Source organism: Idiotropiscis lumnitzeri, chromosome 18 (genome assembly GCF_059441095.1).
Source record: "Idiotropiscis lumnitzeri isolate Australia: NSW breed Sydney's pygmy pipehorse chromosome 18, RoL_Ilum_1.0, whole genome shotgun sequence".
In the NCBI taxonomy this organism is placed as follows: domain Eukaryota; kingdom Metazoa; phylum Chordata; class Actinopteri; order Syngnathiformes; family Syngnathidae; genus Idiotropiscis; species Idiotropiscis lumnitzeri.
Window position 1 is genome coordinate 12,792,623 of NC_142408.1, and position 15,013 is coordinate 12,807,635.

General features: G+C 38.8%; 2 protein-coding genes across 5 annotated transcripts; one reads left to right on the forward strand and one right to left on the reverse strand.

Moving 5' to 3' along the window:
• The first annotated feature begins 238 nt into the window (after positions 1-238).
• spag16 (sperm associated antigen 16) lies at positions 239-3,244 on the forward strand. Its single transcript, XM_088282194.1, has 3 exons — positions 239-1,192; positions 2,134-2,238; positions 2,597-3,244. The coding sequence occupies exons 1-3, from the start codon at positions 239-241 to the stop codon at positions 3,242-3,244; spliced, it is 1,707 nt and encodes a 568-aa protein (XP_088138320.1).
• Positions 3,245-4,610: 1,366 nt separating this feature from the next.
• On the reverse strand, positions 4,611-14,861 carry c18h18orf54 (chromosome 18 C18orf54 homolog). Of its 4 annotated transcripts, none has more exons than XM_088281423.1 (15): positions 14,770-14,861; positions 14,298-14,433; positions 12,185-12,335; positions 10,989-11,156; positions 10,090-10,207; positions 9,953-10,016; positions 9,688-9,874; positions 9,252-9,337; positions 8,501-8,609; positions 8,328-8,420; positions 8,143-8,200; positions 7,990-8,047; positions 6,762-6,902; positions 5,925-5,977; positions 4,611-5,602 (listed from the first exon to the last, which is right to left on the reverse strand). In XM_088281423.1, the coding sequence occupies exons 2-15, from the start codon at positions 14,430-14,432 to the stop codon at positions 5,410-5,412; spliced, it is 1,614 nt and encodes a 537-aa protein (XP_088137549.1). In that variant the 5' UTR covers position 14,433; positions 14,770-14,861; the 3' UTR covers positions 4,611-5,409. The 4 variants fall into 4 exon arrangements, with proteins under 4 accessions (XP_088137549.1, XP_088137550.1, XP_088137551.1 ...); XM_088281425.1 differs by having other exon boundaries at positions 5,427-5,615; XM_088281424.1 differs by lacking the exon at positions 6,762-6,902.
• Between the last annotated feature and the right edge of the window lie 152 nt (positions 14,862-15,013).

A 15,013-nucleotide genomic window follows, 5' to 3' on the forward strand; every position in this document is an offset into this window, starting at 1 on the left:
ACAAACTCTCTATTACGTCACCAAGAGCACCATCGGGAATAAAATCAAATCTGAGTTGACTATACTTTATCTCTATGCATGAATAAAGACAGCAAATTAGAAGGAAAATTCGGAAAGTTAAATGATGTTATAGTTAGAAACGTGAACTATTTACAGGATATACTAGCGCTCCCTCTAATCAGTTGCTGAGTGTACAGTTACTTTAGCAACCACAAAACACGACGCCAGAAGGGAAAACATGTCAGCAAAAGCCAGTGAAAAAGAAATGAAAGGGACTAGTGAGCTTTCTATTGTCAAGGGCAAACAGAGCAATGCAGAGGTGAACTTTACGGAGGCGGTGAAGACGTCTGCTGCCTCCACTCCTACTCTTCTTGGAACGTTTAAAGAAGAACACAGTAACATCCCAGAGGCGGTAGACGACTTTATCAGGAACTTTCTCCAGAAAATTGGCCTGAGCCAGACTCTGGACTGTTTTGAGGTAGAGTGGTACAGCTCTGCTCAGAAACTCCTGACAGAGCCCTTCTTGTCAGCTCCTCCCCCACCAGGCGCCCTTGTAGTCCCCGATGCCCTTACGCACAAGCTGCTCCTTCAGTCTGAACTTCAGAAGGTCTACAGAGAGACCTACCAGTTCAAACAGGAAGTGCTGTCTGCAGGGGACATCCTTGTGAGGCTGCAAAGGGACAGAGATTTGCACCGGCTGCATTTCCAGAGACTTGTTGCTGACAAAAGCCGTTTGATGGAGGACATAAAGCGGCTGAAGAAACGCCTGGCGGCCTATGAGCCAGCGCTGAGGCAGCTGGATGACAAATATGAGGTAGCCCTGAGGCAGAAGATGCTTCTCAGTTTGGAAAGTGAACGGATACAGAACAACATGCATGCAAGCATCATTTTGGACAAAACCCAAGTCAAGACAGAGAAAAAGACCAAGAAGAGCAAAGCCCATTTGCAAAGCAACCCAAGACACCCAAAAGATACAGAATTTCCTGTATACAGCAGGCCAGTGAACCTTCAACAGACTCAGGGAAATCCTAGTGAACAGAAAAGCCCAAATTCTTTCAGACTGTTCTATTCCATCAAAGCCCACACTCTTCCCATAAGTTGCATCAGCCTCCATCCAGGAAAAAAAATCCTCGCAAGTGCCAGTGATGACTGCAGTTGGCGGCTGTGGGCACTGCCAGCCAGCAGAGAGAAGGTAATAACATTTCTGCTTGGGCACAACAAAATACTTGACTGTTCTTCTAAGCATGGTTTAAATTCATGTAAAAAATGTTGATTATCCAAAAATGAAAACCAGCTGGTTGTTCATTATTAAGTGGGAAAGTGTTTATCTATCCTCTGTATATTTACCTAAGCAACAAATATTTATATATATATTATTTGTACTTAAATCCATAATTATCTGATAGAATTTCAGTAAGCTTGCATAATGCCAAAATACGCGATAGCTGCAGCCCAACCTGACTCTAATAGTCTCACTATAACGACCAGCATTAGCAGGTCTACGTGCTCATCAAAAACAAGGTGGTGGTTTTAATCCTAAAAAGTATATTTAATATTGTAATTAGTCACAGCAATTTTATGCTGTTTGAAAATTAACACTAGAACATAACAAAATTGTACAATACTTAAAGAGGAGGTCAAATCAAATATGTCCAATACAATATGCTCTTATTAGTCTTAAAGGGGAAGTCACCCCCCAAAATTTCGTTGCCATAAAATGTTCTATGTTCTATTCTGCCCCATTAGTCCTACAGGGGAAGTCAACCCTGCAAAATTTCTATATGAAAACACAGTTGTAGTACAAATTGAAAGAGAATTGTTTCAATAAAGCTCTTGTAAATACTATTACTATGTAATTGAAAATTAAAGGAATTTTACCAAACACTTTCAATTATTTGAAGTGTGCATACATCTTTGGGACACCTATACGTCAAAGCAATCCCCTCCAGGGGCAATGCACTTGCTGTCTCATTCCAAAAACTTCTGGAAGGCTCCCACCATAATCATAAATATTATCAACATACTCAATATAAAGTGACATTTTAGACATATTATGATAACATCCTAATTTAATCAAATGTGTTTTGTCTAGAATTACTGGCCGTTTTACTATTTTCTGATGTCACGTGTCAGGTGGGTCAGATGGTGCTGACAGGTGAAGGACACTCTGATTGGCTGTCCAGCTGCAGTTTTCACCCAGAAGGAACTAAACTGGCAACAACTAGTGGAGACACTACAGTGAGTTCACATTTGCTTGTCATCTTTAAGACACATGAAACTCATTCGAATGTTCTTTACACTGAACAGATGTTTCACTTAGTTGAGGCCACCAAATTTTCACTTACATTTAGAAGGATTTATGAAAAAAGTACTAGCCATTTTTCACCAAAAGTCGAGGTGGAAAGTATGTACAGTATTGCACTACAACAAACCCCCTTTTATTTGTGGAATAGCTTTCACAAATCCACCTTGTCAGAATTTTTTTTTCATAGAAACTCCTCCTTCATTCATCATTATTTTATCTTGCCAAAGCCATGTCTAACCCTTTTGTGCTTATTTTGACTTCTACCGTTTAACCTCATCATTCTTCATGCAGGTAAGGCTCTGGGATTTATTTTGCGGACGCTGTGTGTTGACATTCTCCGGTCATAGCCAACCCACCTGGGGGTGTTCCTTTCACTCATGTGGTCACTTCCTGGTGTCCTGTTCCTCTGATAAAACTGCCAAACTGTGGGACCTGAATAGCCAGCGCTGCCGGCTGACAATGCGTCGCCACACTGCCTCCGTTAACAGCGTCTGCTTCCAGGCCTTCTCCAACACTCTCCTCACTTCTTCAGCAGATAAAACTCTTGCCCTGTGGGACATCAGACTTGGAGTGTGCACTGCATCCTTTATTGGACACCAGCATCCCTGCAATTATGCTACCTTAGGCCTTGCTGAGGAAGTCATTGCTTCCTGTGACACCCACGGCATCATCCACCTGTGGGACATCAGGAGACCCGCCTCGGCTCTTCGCACGATAGATGCGGGGCCCCTGAGCGCCAATCAGGTGGCGTTCAGTCCATCAAGGAAGATGCTGGCAATTGCAAGCAGTGACAGTTTGGTCCGACTGGTGGATGTGGATTCCTGCAAAGTCAGCAGCCTATCAGGGCAAAGGGACAGTGTGCAGAGTGTCACGTTTGACCATACAGGCAAAACCGTCATGTCTGGAGGGAGTAATGGGCTCATTAATGTATGGATTTAGACAGTAATGGAGACGTTACATTCTTAAAATGAAATGAAATACGAAATGAAAGCGAACAAGTTCCAGAAATGATTGAAATTAACAAATGTATGCGCTATATAAATAAAATTGTACTGTATTGTATACATTAATAACTTAATACAATTCTAGTACCGTAGCAATTCAATTAAATCTAAATCTGTGAACGGCTCTGCAGGGAATGTAGCCTCAATAGCTCTGCCATACACTATATTGTGTGCATAGACGCAAAGCACAGGGTAAAATTTCAATAGAATCTGAAAAAAAAGGGATAATTTATTATGTGCCATTTTATATATACATAGATATATCTATCAATCTATCTATCTATGTATGTATATATATATATATATATATATATATATATATGAATTAGTGCTGTCAAGCGATTACATTTTTTTAATCGCAAAAAATCCATAATTAATTGCGATTTATATAATTTTTTCTACTACTATTTTTTTGTGAGGCTTTTAAACAGGTATTTACTTGAATAACAAATTGTAATTAATGCAAGATCCCCAAATTTGAAGTGTGTGATCCTTCAATGCGATCTAAACTGAGTCATCTTCAAAGGATTTTTTTTTTTTTTTTAGAAACAATTCTCAAAATCTACATTTAGTTGTAAGCACCACACTCCAGCAGCGTTGGTTTGAACTTTGCAAGGACCAGTGGTAACTTAGGCAAGGTGTTTTGTTCTGAGATCATGTGCTAAAGATTTACAACTAATTTGGAATGTCTTAAAGTTATGCAAATTAATGTTTGAAAAAAATAAAACGGAGTTAAAATATCTAGCGTTAATTTAAAAGAAATAATAATCTTGAGCTAACGCTTTCATTTTGACAGCCCTAATATATATATATATATATATAAATTGACAGATTCGTAAAACACATGCTGGAGTCAAAAGTTTACACTCAGGATGGGCATGAATGTCATACTTATTTTGGTCTTTTAATAGTTTATACAATGGATGTGTTTAATAAGTCAGCAAGAATTGTGTGCACAAGCATGGGGCTGTATTTTCTCTAATCCACGCAAGGTTAGAATCAGACACAGCATAGTCTTGTATTTGCCCCTATCCATCTTCCCATCAACCTGTTGGCAAAAGACTTGAGATTGGGCAAAACATATTCATGTGTTAGAAAAGCACAGCCAAAGTCCAGACCTGAAACAGATTAAGAATATGTTCAAAATTTTAAATGTACAAGAAATTTGTGTCCATAATGACTGCAAACCGCATCTAAGTTGAGGCACTGCAATGTGTGTTACTCCAGTACTGATCATTTCAGATATAAACTCACAACATAGTGACCACAACAATTTAAAGAACGTGACCACAAACAAAACGTGCACTTGTCATTTTAATTCCAGTCACAAGGCTTTACTCACTTGGATTTGGGAATACATTTGGGTGGGAAAAACTTACAGAACTTTGAAGAGGCTCTTTTACAGAGCTGTTAGTAGTGCTCAGTGTCATTTAAGAAAAAATATTGTGAACATCTGTGATACAATATAATATAACTTGCATCATGCTTACATGTGTATATAAAAGAATACAACATCAAAATGTTTAAAAAAAATAAATGCATAGAATATTTAAAGAACAGTCTTTGGTGTCTAAGTGTAGCCCGTAGATTATTTACGACTCCATGGATTGCTTAGTGAAGCTATCATGAGTTTTCTGTTGATTATCCCGAGTCTCCTTTAGCCTGCTTCTAAGCCTACTTCTGCAAAACATCCTTTGCATAAGAAGGTTTTACATAATACTGGACAGTAAATGCTATTTTATGCATTTTAACCTCACAGAAAAAGATTTAAATAGAAAATGTGTCTATTGTCAACAACTACTTATCTACTCCCCTTCACAGTACATGGAAATAATTCAACATCCACAATATTATGTGCGAAATTGGAAATACTAACATTCCGTTTACAGACTTCATGTTGTTTAGTCACTTGTTTGCCAAAAGGTACTGGCCTTAATACACTTTTGATATTATGTACTTGTGACTTGATGGGCATAGTTTTGATTTATTACACTTTTACGTGAAACAAAAATTAAAATATAATTTCAACATCTGCACTTTTTGGCAATGGCTTTTCTCCACACTTGCTCAACATAACTAAAAGTATGCGACACTCGTTCACTACTGGTGACACGGACTAGGAACGTCTCTATCTGATATGGTTTCTATGTTTAATGGGAATCCTGCAGAAGACACGAGTCTGTCAATAGATGAAGAAGAGTACCGTCCTTCATCTATATCCTTCTCCTCTTCCTCATGTTTTTCTCCTGGTTCCTCCAACAGCATCTTAAGACGACTGAGGTGATGTAGAGCCCTGGGGGTGGAAACTGTGTTTTTAAATTAATTGGCTTACAGTGGTTATAACATTACATTTTATAAACAATGCAGCGCAATCAATTTCTGGAAATTAATTACAACCATAAGAAATATGGCAAGCATGTTACAAAAAATACATTATCAAACGTTTACAATGCCTTGCACCTTGAAATAATCATTTCAGTTTCTTCATTATCAAACTGCAGATCCAAAACTGGATTTTGTAATTTTAGGGCATTTCACCGCCAGTTATTTTTCTTTAAGTTTCTTTGATGACTCAATGTGCGAGATCATATGATTGACGTATTTAGTTTCGGTACCTTTGTAGTGATGGAGCACCAGATAAACCCTGTTCTGCTTCACTTTCAAGTCTCTGCAAAACAAACACACCATGAAATAAAGCGTTGTAGACAAGAAAAGACAAAAGAAGCCATTTGGGAATCACATTAAATCAACACAATAAACCAACCAATCACAACTTTACTTCCAGCACAACCTGCTGAGATACGATACAAAAGCTATATCTGAAAGTGTAATGATAACAATGGTAATTTTATTTACGCCCTCGGTGAAGTATTAATTCTTCCAATTGTTTTAATGTAATGGTTAAAATAATACATCATGGAAAACGTTGTGTTTTGAGATATTATCTCACCTATACACAAGGAAACTAAATTTGACCAAAAGTTACAGACAGCTCTCAGAGTGAGATGGTGCATCTATGCCACTGCAAAATGCAAAGGCAGTCATGAAAATATTTTTTTAAGTTTACACTGCTGTGTGTCAAACTAAATTAGCACAAATGGTACATCTTGTGAGGTATGAACTACCAACCCCCCTTACGGGCACAACACAGATCTTATATTGGATTGTGCAAAAAGTGCGATTGTGTCAGGACATAATAATTGTATCAAAAGGATCGTTCTAATGGTACATTAATTTGCTACTGTAACGTCAATCGTGACTTCGAAATCGTCATGGCCAGCCCTTGCCCGCGACTTTAAAAGCTTATAATCAAAGCCCTATATAAATAAAGATGAGCATTTTGGCCAGTTTTGAGGTTTGCTGGTTCAAAAGTCAATGACAGGGCGCTTTATAAAGTTGTATGCAATTTGAGCAATTTTGGTCTTTATGGGGAGAGTAAACAAATTACAAACCCTACGAGTTTCTTTACTGCAAGTCGGAATTGGAAGTCGTTGAAGCTCCGCCTCCACAGCCTGCAGTCTAAACATCATCTGTTTCAGAGCCTCTAATGGACCGGGCTGTGTGCAGATGCTGCTACTATCATGACTGAAATTCTGAGTCAAGAGGAGACAGAGGCAATCTTGCTGGTACAAGATAATATCAAACATCATGTGACAGGACGTGATTATTAAAGCAACACAAGCTCAATGAAATACAAATTCACAGTCTAATGTGTCCGCTGTATTTGCACATCTGAGGGTTTCAAAGGATGATCTGTATCTCCTTGCATTGTAAACTGGTACAGCATTGACTATATCGAACTGGTTTACATGTTTCCATCATTACGTAGCAACTAATTTAGAAACCACCAGTGGTCGGCGGCCAAGGCCTTCTCTGCTGGCCTAACATAATCAAGAAATCATGATCATATTCTTCACATTGATGCCATATTATATCCTAGTCTAGTATTTTTAGGTGAGAGTTTTTATCCAATCAGAATTCAGCTAGCTCGTGTTTCCAGGCAGATTTCACGATACCAGCAGCATGCACTATTCGTCCGAGGCCTTCATATACAATCGTGCGGGCGTCTGTTCTGTGTCTCAACGGGGCTTTTACAGTTAATAGACAGTTGCGATAGCCAATCAGATCACGAGTTGGTTACAGTGAGCCTTCTCGCTGGCCTTACGCTGATGAACACGTTTTGTGATTGGATAGTCACTCGTGAGGGGGCAGCGCTATCCGGAATCAGCACACCATGAAGTTGTAACTGGGGGCCGTTCGAAAATCTAAAATATATTCTTGCTTTTTCAAACCACAATGGCCAAAGGAGGTAAATGTGTGGATTTATTTGCAGATACACTTGCCAGGCCATTTTCAAGACAGACCTTTCAAGAGAAGCTGGGTCGTCCAACACTCACTCAGTACTGTGTAAGTGTCTTTCTGTCTAATATTTGTCCAGCCGTGGTGTCATGTATGATGGTAATATGAGGGGAATTTATTCAACATGGACTAAGTAGGACTAAGTAGGCCTATGTATGAAATGTACGGCCCGCCACTGGAAACCACTCACAGTCTAGTTTATTAGTTATGTTTTGTCACAAAAATTATTTGCAGAATATGCAAGTGTCTTAAATACTGTTCCAAAGTTTGTTTGTTTTTATTCTCCCTTTACATTTTAAAAGAATCATGGGTCAGCCATACCTGCTTGGTTTCCTCTGACAGAGCCCTTGTGATGACCTCTGCTTCTCCCTTTGAGTCTCTACATCATCAATAAACAATTAGCGATACAACACTATATCTATTGTTAATCAATGAAAGTAATAACAGCCAAAGTGTAAATGTAGGCAATCTTACATTGGGAAGGGGGGGCCTTGTAAAGCCGAGCAAAGCTTCATTTCTTCACTATGCAATTCTAATTGAGCAGAGTAAACACCCGTAGGAAAATGAAGAAACATAAATCTGATAATCAGAGTTAGATGACTTGCTTTGCTCATACTGTAGGTAATAAGAACCAAAGGAATACAATGCAATAATCATACCTGAATCTGGAAGACTTTCTGCTCTTCCAAAACTATGACTTAGAGAGTTGAGCACTTGATCCGCTTTCTGGATCAGTAACTCCAGCCGGTTATCTGACAAATGGAGAACATAAAAAAAGAGTCAACACAGACAGTGAGTCTTTTAAGCATCACTATCATTTTCTATTATATACCTCTCTCAAGAGATTCTGTGAAGTCCGAGCTTTTTCTCTCTGAAGCGATCAAAGATATCTGTTCAGCCAACTGGAGCCTTAAATCCATGAGACTCTGCTGGGTGTCACCCTGATTTTTTTTTTACATATAAACATAAAAACACACATTGTTCCATTTCCTTTGTTTAATTTCTGAAAGTCAAAGTTTAATTTATTGCCGTATTTTCCGGACTATAAGCTGCGACTTTTTTCCTCGATTTTGATCCACTCGGCTAATACAACAGTGCAGCTTTTCTGTGGATTTTTCTTTCAGTGGTAGGGGCGCTCTATAGTTCAGAAAATATGCGAAATAAATCTAGATTTTTTTTCTCTCTTGGGTCTGTTGTGTTTTAATTAGCAAAGTTGTTGCTGTGTTAAAAGCCACTGTTTATGTGCATTCACAGTAAAAATTTGTTCTGTACGTGCAGTAAACAACATTTTTTTTTTCAACATAGAAAAGCGCGGCTTGTAGCCTGGTGCGGCTTGTATGTCTTTCTTACTGAGAGTTGCTGTGGCTTATAGACGGGTGCGCCTTATAGGCCAGATATATGGTGCATGTTTTTTTTAATTATTCCTTAAACAGATCACACATGCAAAGTGCCCCAAATCAGTCAAGATAAATTGCATCAACGCCATTACACAAACCCAAAGCACTCAGGAAATATAATCTCATGTAATATAATGCATTTTGAAACTCTAAATAGTTGATAAAAAAGGCATCTGGATCTTATACCTGGTTAGGTATCTTGCCAGGATCATCCTTTGTGTCTGCTAACCACGAGCGTGCAGTGGTTATTGTTGCTACTGGTGGAACAACACCTTGAAGAGCAAAAAAGGACATAATATTAAAATAAAATAAAAATAAAAATATGGAAAGTCTTTGGGTTTGCACAATGCATCATAAACTAATAGACATGGTACAATTAATATTGTACCCTAAAGAGAAAATCATTTTGGTAAAATAATTAAATAACTGAAATGTTTTGTATTCTTAGTTGCAGGAATTGTTAGAAAGTCAGCTAGGACTGTTGCGTTAATGTTAAAAAATTAAACGTAACTGGAAAGCTCTGTCATTAATAAGTAAGGCTTCCCTTGTCATGACAACCAAAAAAAAGGATGAAAAACTGTTTGAAATCGATGATGCTAATAATGAGTGAACAATGTTGTACCAAGCTTATCACAAAAGTAGACTTCTGAAGGGCGTTGTGGCTTGCTAAGGTCACATTCTTGGATCCAGGCTGTCACGCTGTTCCTCCCAGTGTGGGCCAGGTCTGCCTTGTTCCCACTGTCCCTGCATTGTAAACCAGGCGGTGAAGACAGCAAAGCCTGGTCTGTCCTCGCTGCTCTGTGTGCACACTAACAGAAGAAGCTTACGTTAGAGTATGCTCCGAAAATAGAGTTAAAGACTTCAGGATAATAGTGAATGGCGGTTACTGTTAAGCATCTGACAAAGGGAACATCTTGTTTCAAACTGGAAACTTCGGGTTCGCCATCACACCTGGTGGATGATATACATCTGTCAAAATCCCAAATCATACACAGAATGAAATCATGAGGGTGAGAGATTGAACCTGCAGATGCTGCAATTTCTGCTTAAATGTGGTTGGGATATGTTACCGCCTGCTCTGTACCCTGGTTTGGGTGAGACACGGGTCTGAGAGGCAACCGACTGAGACAAACGACCTGAATCTGCAAACACACAAGGAGAGGACCGCACTTGAGGTTATAGACGGTTAAATTCTGTGATTACTGTGGTAGTCAACAACATTTAATTTCACGATCCAATCAAAGTTTCACACATATCACATTAGCTAAGTTTATACAGACACATTTATTCAGATTTAAAGCCTGATTGGAATTAAAATGCTTCATATACACACTCCAGTCTGAATATTCTGACCCGATCATGTTAATTTCGACAAAGAAGAACGAGAGGGGTGGTTTATGTCGATTGATAATAGGATCGGAACACAGGAAAACATTCTGAAATATCAGAACAAACCGTCTTTATGTCTGTAATGTGATTCTGTTATTCACGGGAGTTAGTATACTAACTCTTCTATAGAAGCAGAGTGAGCGAGACAAAGCGGGCGCAAGATTGAACTGAAAAGTGAAATCTGGAGGACGTGTTGCAGCTCCATTAGGGAGTGTTAACACAGCGAAACAGCTCAAACGGGAAAAATATGTGAAATAATCCAAAGAAGAAGTGGACGGAGTGATGTTTTAGTGACACAGAAGCCGTGTTCGGCTTCTACTTCTTCTACCACTATTTACGGGATATGTGTTCAATCTGCGCATGTCAAAATAATTTGTTGAGATCGCAAGTCTGATGCATGAACCCGTAAATCCTTATCAGATCAACACTTTAAGTCTCCATGAAACCGGTGTATCCGATCAAAGTTTTAAACCAAATTCGATCGATTTAAAGAAATTTAGTGCATGTAAACGTGAGTGTAAGTGTAAGTGAAACCTTGAATGAAGGCAGTTGTGTGGGTAACAGGCATGGAGCCATCACGGGGGATAGACAGCAGTTCGTCGGTTGTCATCGAAAGTCTATCGTGGTTGTCGCGGTGACGGAGGGAACTGACAGGGAGGGTCAGGAAATCCACCTCTCTGTCTGTTAAATGTTCCCTGAGAACTAGATGTTGAAAGACAAAAAATATCTTATAGGTCAGGAGAATTTTCTACATTGTTGGTCCTCAGTTAAGGTTGGGACGTATCACAGTTCACGTTGGATGCAGGGCAGGATACACCTTGGACTGATCGCAAGTCAATCACAAGGCCACAAATAGAAAACCATTCACTCAAATTCACATTCCTAAGAAAACTTTAGGACACTGTGCTGCGACCTCAAGAAACAAACATTTTAAATGTGAAAAAAATACAACAAATCAGATTACCCCATTTTCTCAGAATTTATTTGTTCAATTTGCCGTAGATGATATTTCAATGCACATATTAATCGTCTTACTGAAATAATCCACATCACTTTTTCATACTCCTTTGTCAAGTCCCAGTAAATTCAATCTTTGGCAAACTACGTACTCTATACAGCACATGCTCGTGGAATTTGGTTTCCATTTGAATAGGCTGGGGGTGTTTATCCAACTTTTGAAAAAGCAAACACAAACAGTCAGATCAATGCGTTTACATGCATTTCAAAAGTCAGATTTCCTTCAATTTAACGCAAAAGTTCAGTTCAGTTTTGCGTGTAAATTTACCATGACAATGCCAGTATACATTAGTCTACATGGAAAAAGATCAATCTAAGCTATCCAACAGACGGACATTTGAGACAGTTTTACATTTCCAAGTTTGTAGCAGCAGTTTGAAGATGGCCTTTTTTTAATCCAGTGCGACTGTGTCGCACTGCACAATGGAGGGTCTATACTGGCATGTTTGGATGAGTATGGAAGTCCTGACCTCAGCCCCATCAAAATTTGCAAAAACTGAGATTGTAATCTGCTCCTCTGACTTTATAAAAATTCCTATGGATGAATGGAAATAAATTTCAACAAACTCTTATCTCTTATCTACAAAACAAGGACCACTCAATTTGACTCAATTTTATTTCCTGGAAGTGGAATGGACAAATGTCCCCATCAATTTCTCCCTAGACCCCAAAATATACATTAGGAATTAGCAGATGACAGACGGTTAACCTACCGGATTTGTTTCTGCGTGTGCTCATTCCAGGTCTTCTCGGGGTACTCAGTGGACTCCGCGGCAAAACCAACCTTCCCGATGACTCAATGTTTCGACTTCTGTCAAAATCAGTGATGTAGGCGTCCAACGCTGCAGAGGCTGACCCATATTCCTATGGAAATCAAAAGTTGAGCAATTCTTGAAAGTAAATGAGTAATACACGTGTGTAACCAACAATAAATTTTCTTCTTAGCCAACAAAAGATGTTATTTAAGTCATCAGCATCAATTCCTTTGCTAGTGCCTGCAAATAGCTGGCAACAAGTTTAGGGTGCACAATGCCTCTCGCTTAAAGTCAAGTGGGATAGGCTCCACTTTATCCATGACCCTAATGCGGATAAGCAGTATAGAAAACATTTACGTATGGATGTCATTGTCAGAATAAGTATTTTAGATAATGTAGGGGTGTCCTTGTCCTTCGCTGAATCCCCGGTACTTCGCTCTCTTGCAATGCTAAACTCCAGCCGCCAGGCCAAACAGATCTCCTCGGACCCACAGCGTCAGACCGACAGGTAATGACAGTGTTTTTGCAATCCCTGACATTATTTGGTGCAAAGGTAATCACTATAGGATACTTCAGATTAGTGTGCCCGGAAAACAATCGCCTGATATTTTATAAAAAGATGTTAAAAAAAAAAAAGGCGGTTGATATTCAGGCGTTTCACACACACACATTAGAAATTCTAACAAACAGCTTCCATCATAATACAACATTACCTACATGTTTGTATTAAATCCATGATTTCAAATCCTCATCCAGCTGATTACTGACATTGGTCATATTTTATTGAAGAGAGAGTGGGAGAGAGATGCAGACAATATATTAGATGTTTTTTTTTTTATTGTGTAATTTTTTCTGAGCAGAATTTTGATTAATTTGAAATTTGCCTATTATATTATTCTTGACCAGCTATTCATTCATTTATTCAAATTGGTGATTCTGTTTACATAAATAAATAAAAGATTTAAATTTAAATATATCCCTCAGATTTTTTTTTTTTTTTCGGAACAATTCTGGGGATTAGGGCCATTTTTGTGCTTGGATACCTGCTCCCCAAAATCTCTTTGGATGTGCTTGCCAAGCAAGTTGACAACAGACACATTGACAACATTTGGATCGCCAACAACAAAACACTCTGTCATGATCCGCGTCGGAATCTGTGTCATGCTGGGCATACATTTATGACCAGTTGTATGCCCAGCATGACACAGATTCCGACGCGGATCATGACACACTCTTGAGTATTCAGGACTAAGATTTAACAAAAAATATGTAGGTTCCGTATAATATCTGTGGTATATTTTTTCACTGTTGTCAATCTGGATTGCGAAAGTACTAATGCATGCAAATCTGTGTATCCTGGTGCTTGTTCTGGGATTGGCTATGACTTCCGCCTCCCGTGATTGGTGTCTCTCTCTTCTGATCCAACCCACCAATTAGTGCTATGACTGGACCTTCTCCATCTGGCTGTGATGTAATGTGAGCAGTTCGTCCGTGAGCCTCTTAATTTATTAAACATTTAAACTCCTGTTCCTTGTGCTTGCAAACCGTACGCTTTTTGAAATACTCTTGCTTAAATGTTTGGATTGTTTTGCTGTGCCGTTCAAGTAGTTGTAGGCCAGTTTTGGCCCTTAGCATTTCTAGCCAGCTATGTTGAAAGTTGTTTGAAATGTTATTGTGCTTTGCTTTGTCATTTGTTTGTGGGTCTTTTCATTTTTTCTTTCACAGTTCAGTGTTGAGAGTATAAACTGTCTCACAGGCAAATTTAGCCTGTACTCTCTTTATTACAGCGCTTGGTCAGGATGCTGAGTTAATTGTATTTTGGTTGAATTAATGTGTTTGGGTATTGTCTGTTACACTAATACTTCACAACTATTCATAATGTATTAATAAATGTATTATTCATTGTTGTTTCAATATTACTCCTTTTCTACTCCACAAATTGTCCAACGGGTCATCCATCATAACACGTTTCATAGCTCACGAGATTTTGACATTACCACTGGTGATGAATCTGGATTATGTCTTTTTAAATCATGTTTAAGCGCTGTATAATGGAATGAACGGAATTTACCTTATCTCTGTATCTGAAGGTTGTGTTGAACTCCGGTGACAATAGGCTGCTTCGAAAGTGGCCAGAACTTGACAGAAGTGTTGTCACTGTTGACTCTGGAGATACAATGTCACCTAAAGGGCTTGTAGAGTCCATGCTGAGAAAAACAATTTCCAAGAATTTATAAATGACCAAACCAAAAACAGATTTGGGAAAAAATTAAGCTAGAAAGCTGTGCATAATATTCACAATTGGGAGCGATAATCAAAAGATAACCGTTTTGCTTTTATTGTCGATTAGGTAAGCGTTTAATTTTTGGGGGGTTTTTGCTTTTCTCAAATGACTGCAAGGTTTTTTTTTGTTCATAAACGTTTAGGTAACGCCGAGGTACGGGCAAAACTCGCGCATCATAATAATTATTATTATTACTACAACAATATAATAAAGTATTACACTTAATGACAACATCACTCAATGTAACGACATAACTTACGCTAAACTGTGTCGGGCGTCCTCTCACTTTTTCTGCAGCAACAATAGACAAAAAAAAATACTTGTTGCTGTTCCGAGGAGGCGCCGAGGAGGACATTCAACCAATGGGGAAGGTTGACGAAAATTTACTTGGCTGGTCCAGAATCAGATTAAATACAGAAACAAATCCTATTGGCTCAGCTCCCGAGTCATTCGCGTCTCTCTCTCACTTTGCCTCCATCGATTGGTTAGATTTGAGCGGAATG

What these genes read in the sequence shown, in the direction of transcription:
- c18h18orf54 (XM_088281423.1), bottom strand. Translation starts at nt 14,432, where the DNA reads ATGGACTCTACAAGCCCTTTAGGTGACATTGTATCTCCAGAGTCAACA. An exon ending in CCTTCAGATACAGAGATAAG is followed by an intron (nt 12,336 to 14,297) that starts GTAAATTCCGTT and finishes TGATTTCCATAG; the next exon opens with GAATATGGGTCAGCCTCTGC. An exon ending in AGAAATTGCAGCATCTGCAG is followed by an intron (nt 10,017 to 10,089) that starts GTTCAATCTCTC and finishes ATCATCCACCAG; the next exon opens with GTGTGATGGCGAACCCGAAG.
- spag16 (XM_088282194.1), top strand. Translation starts at nt 239, where the DNA reads ATGTCAGCAAAAGCCAGTGAAAAAGAAATGAAAGGGACTAGTGAGCTT. An exon ending in TGCCAGCCAGCAGAGAGAAG is followed by an intron (nt 1,193 to 2,133) that starts GTAATAACATTT and finishes GTCACGTGTCAG; the next exon opens with GTGGGTCAGATGGTGCTGAC. An exon ending in CAACTAGTGGAGACACTACA is followed by an intron (nt 2,239 to 2,596) that starts GTGAGTTCACAT and finishes TTCTTCATGCAG; the next exon opens with GTAAGGCTCTGGGATTTATT.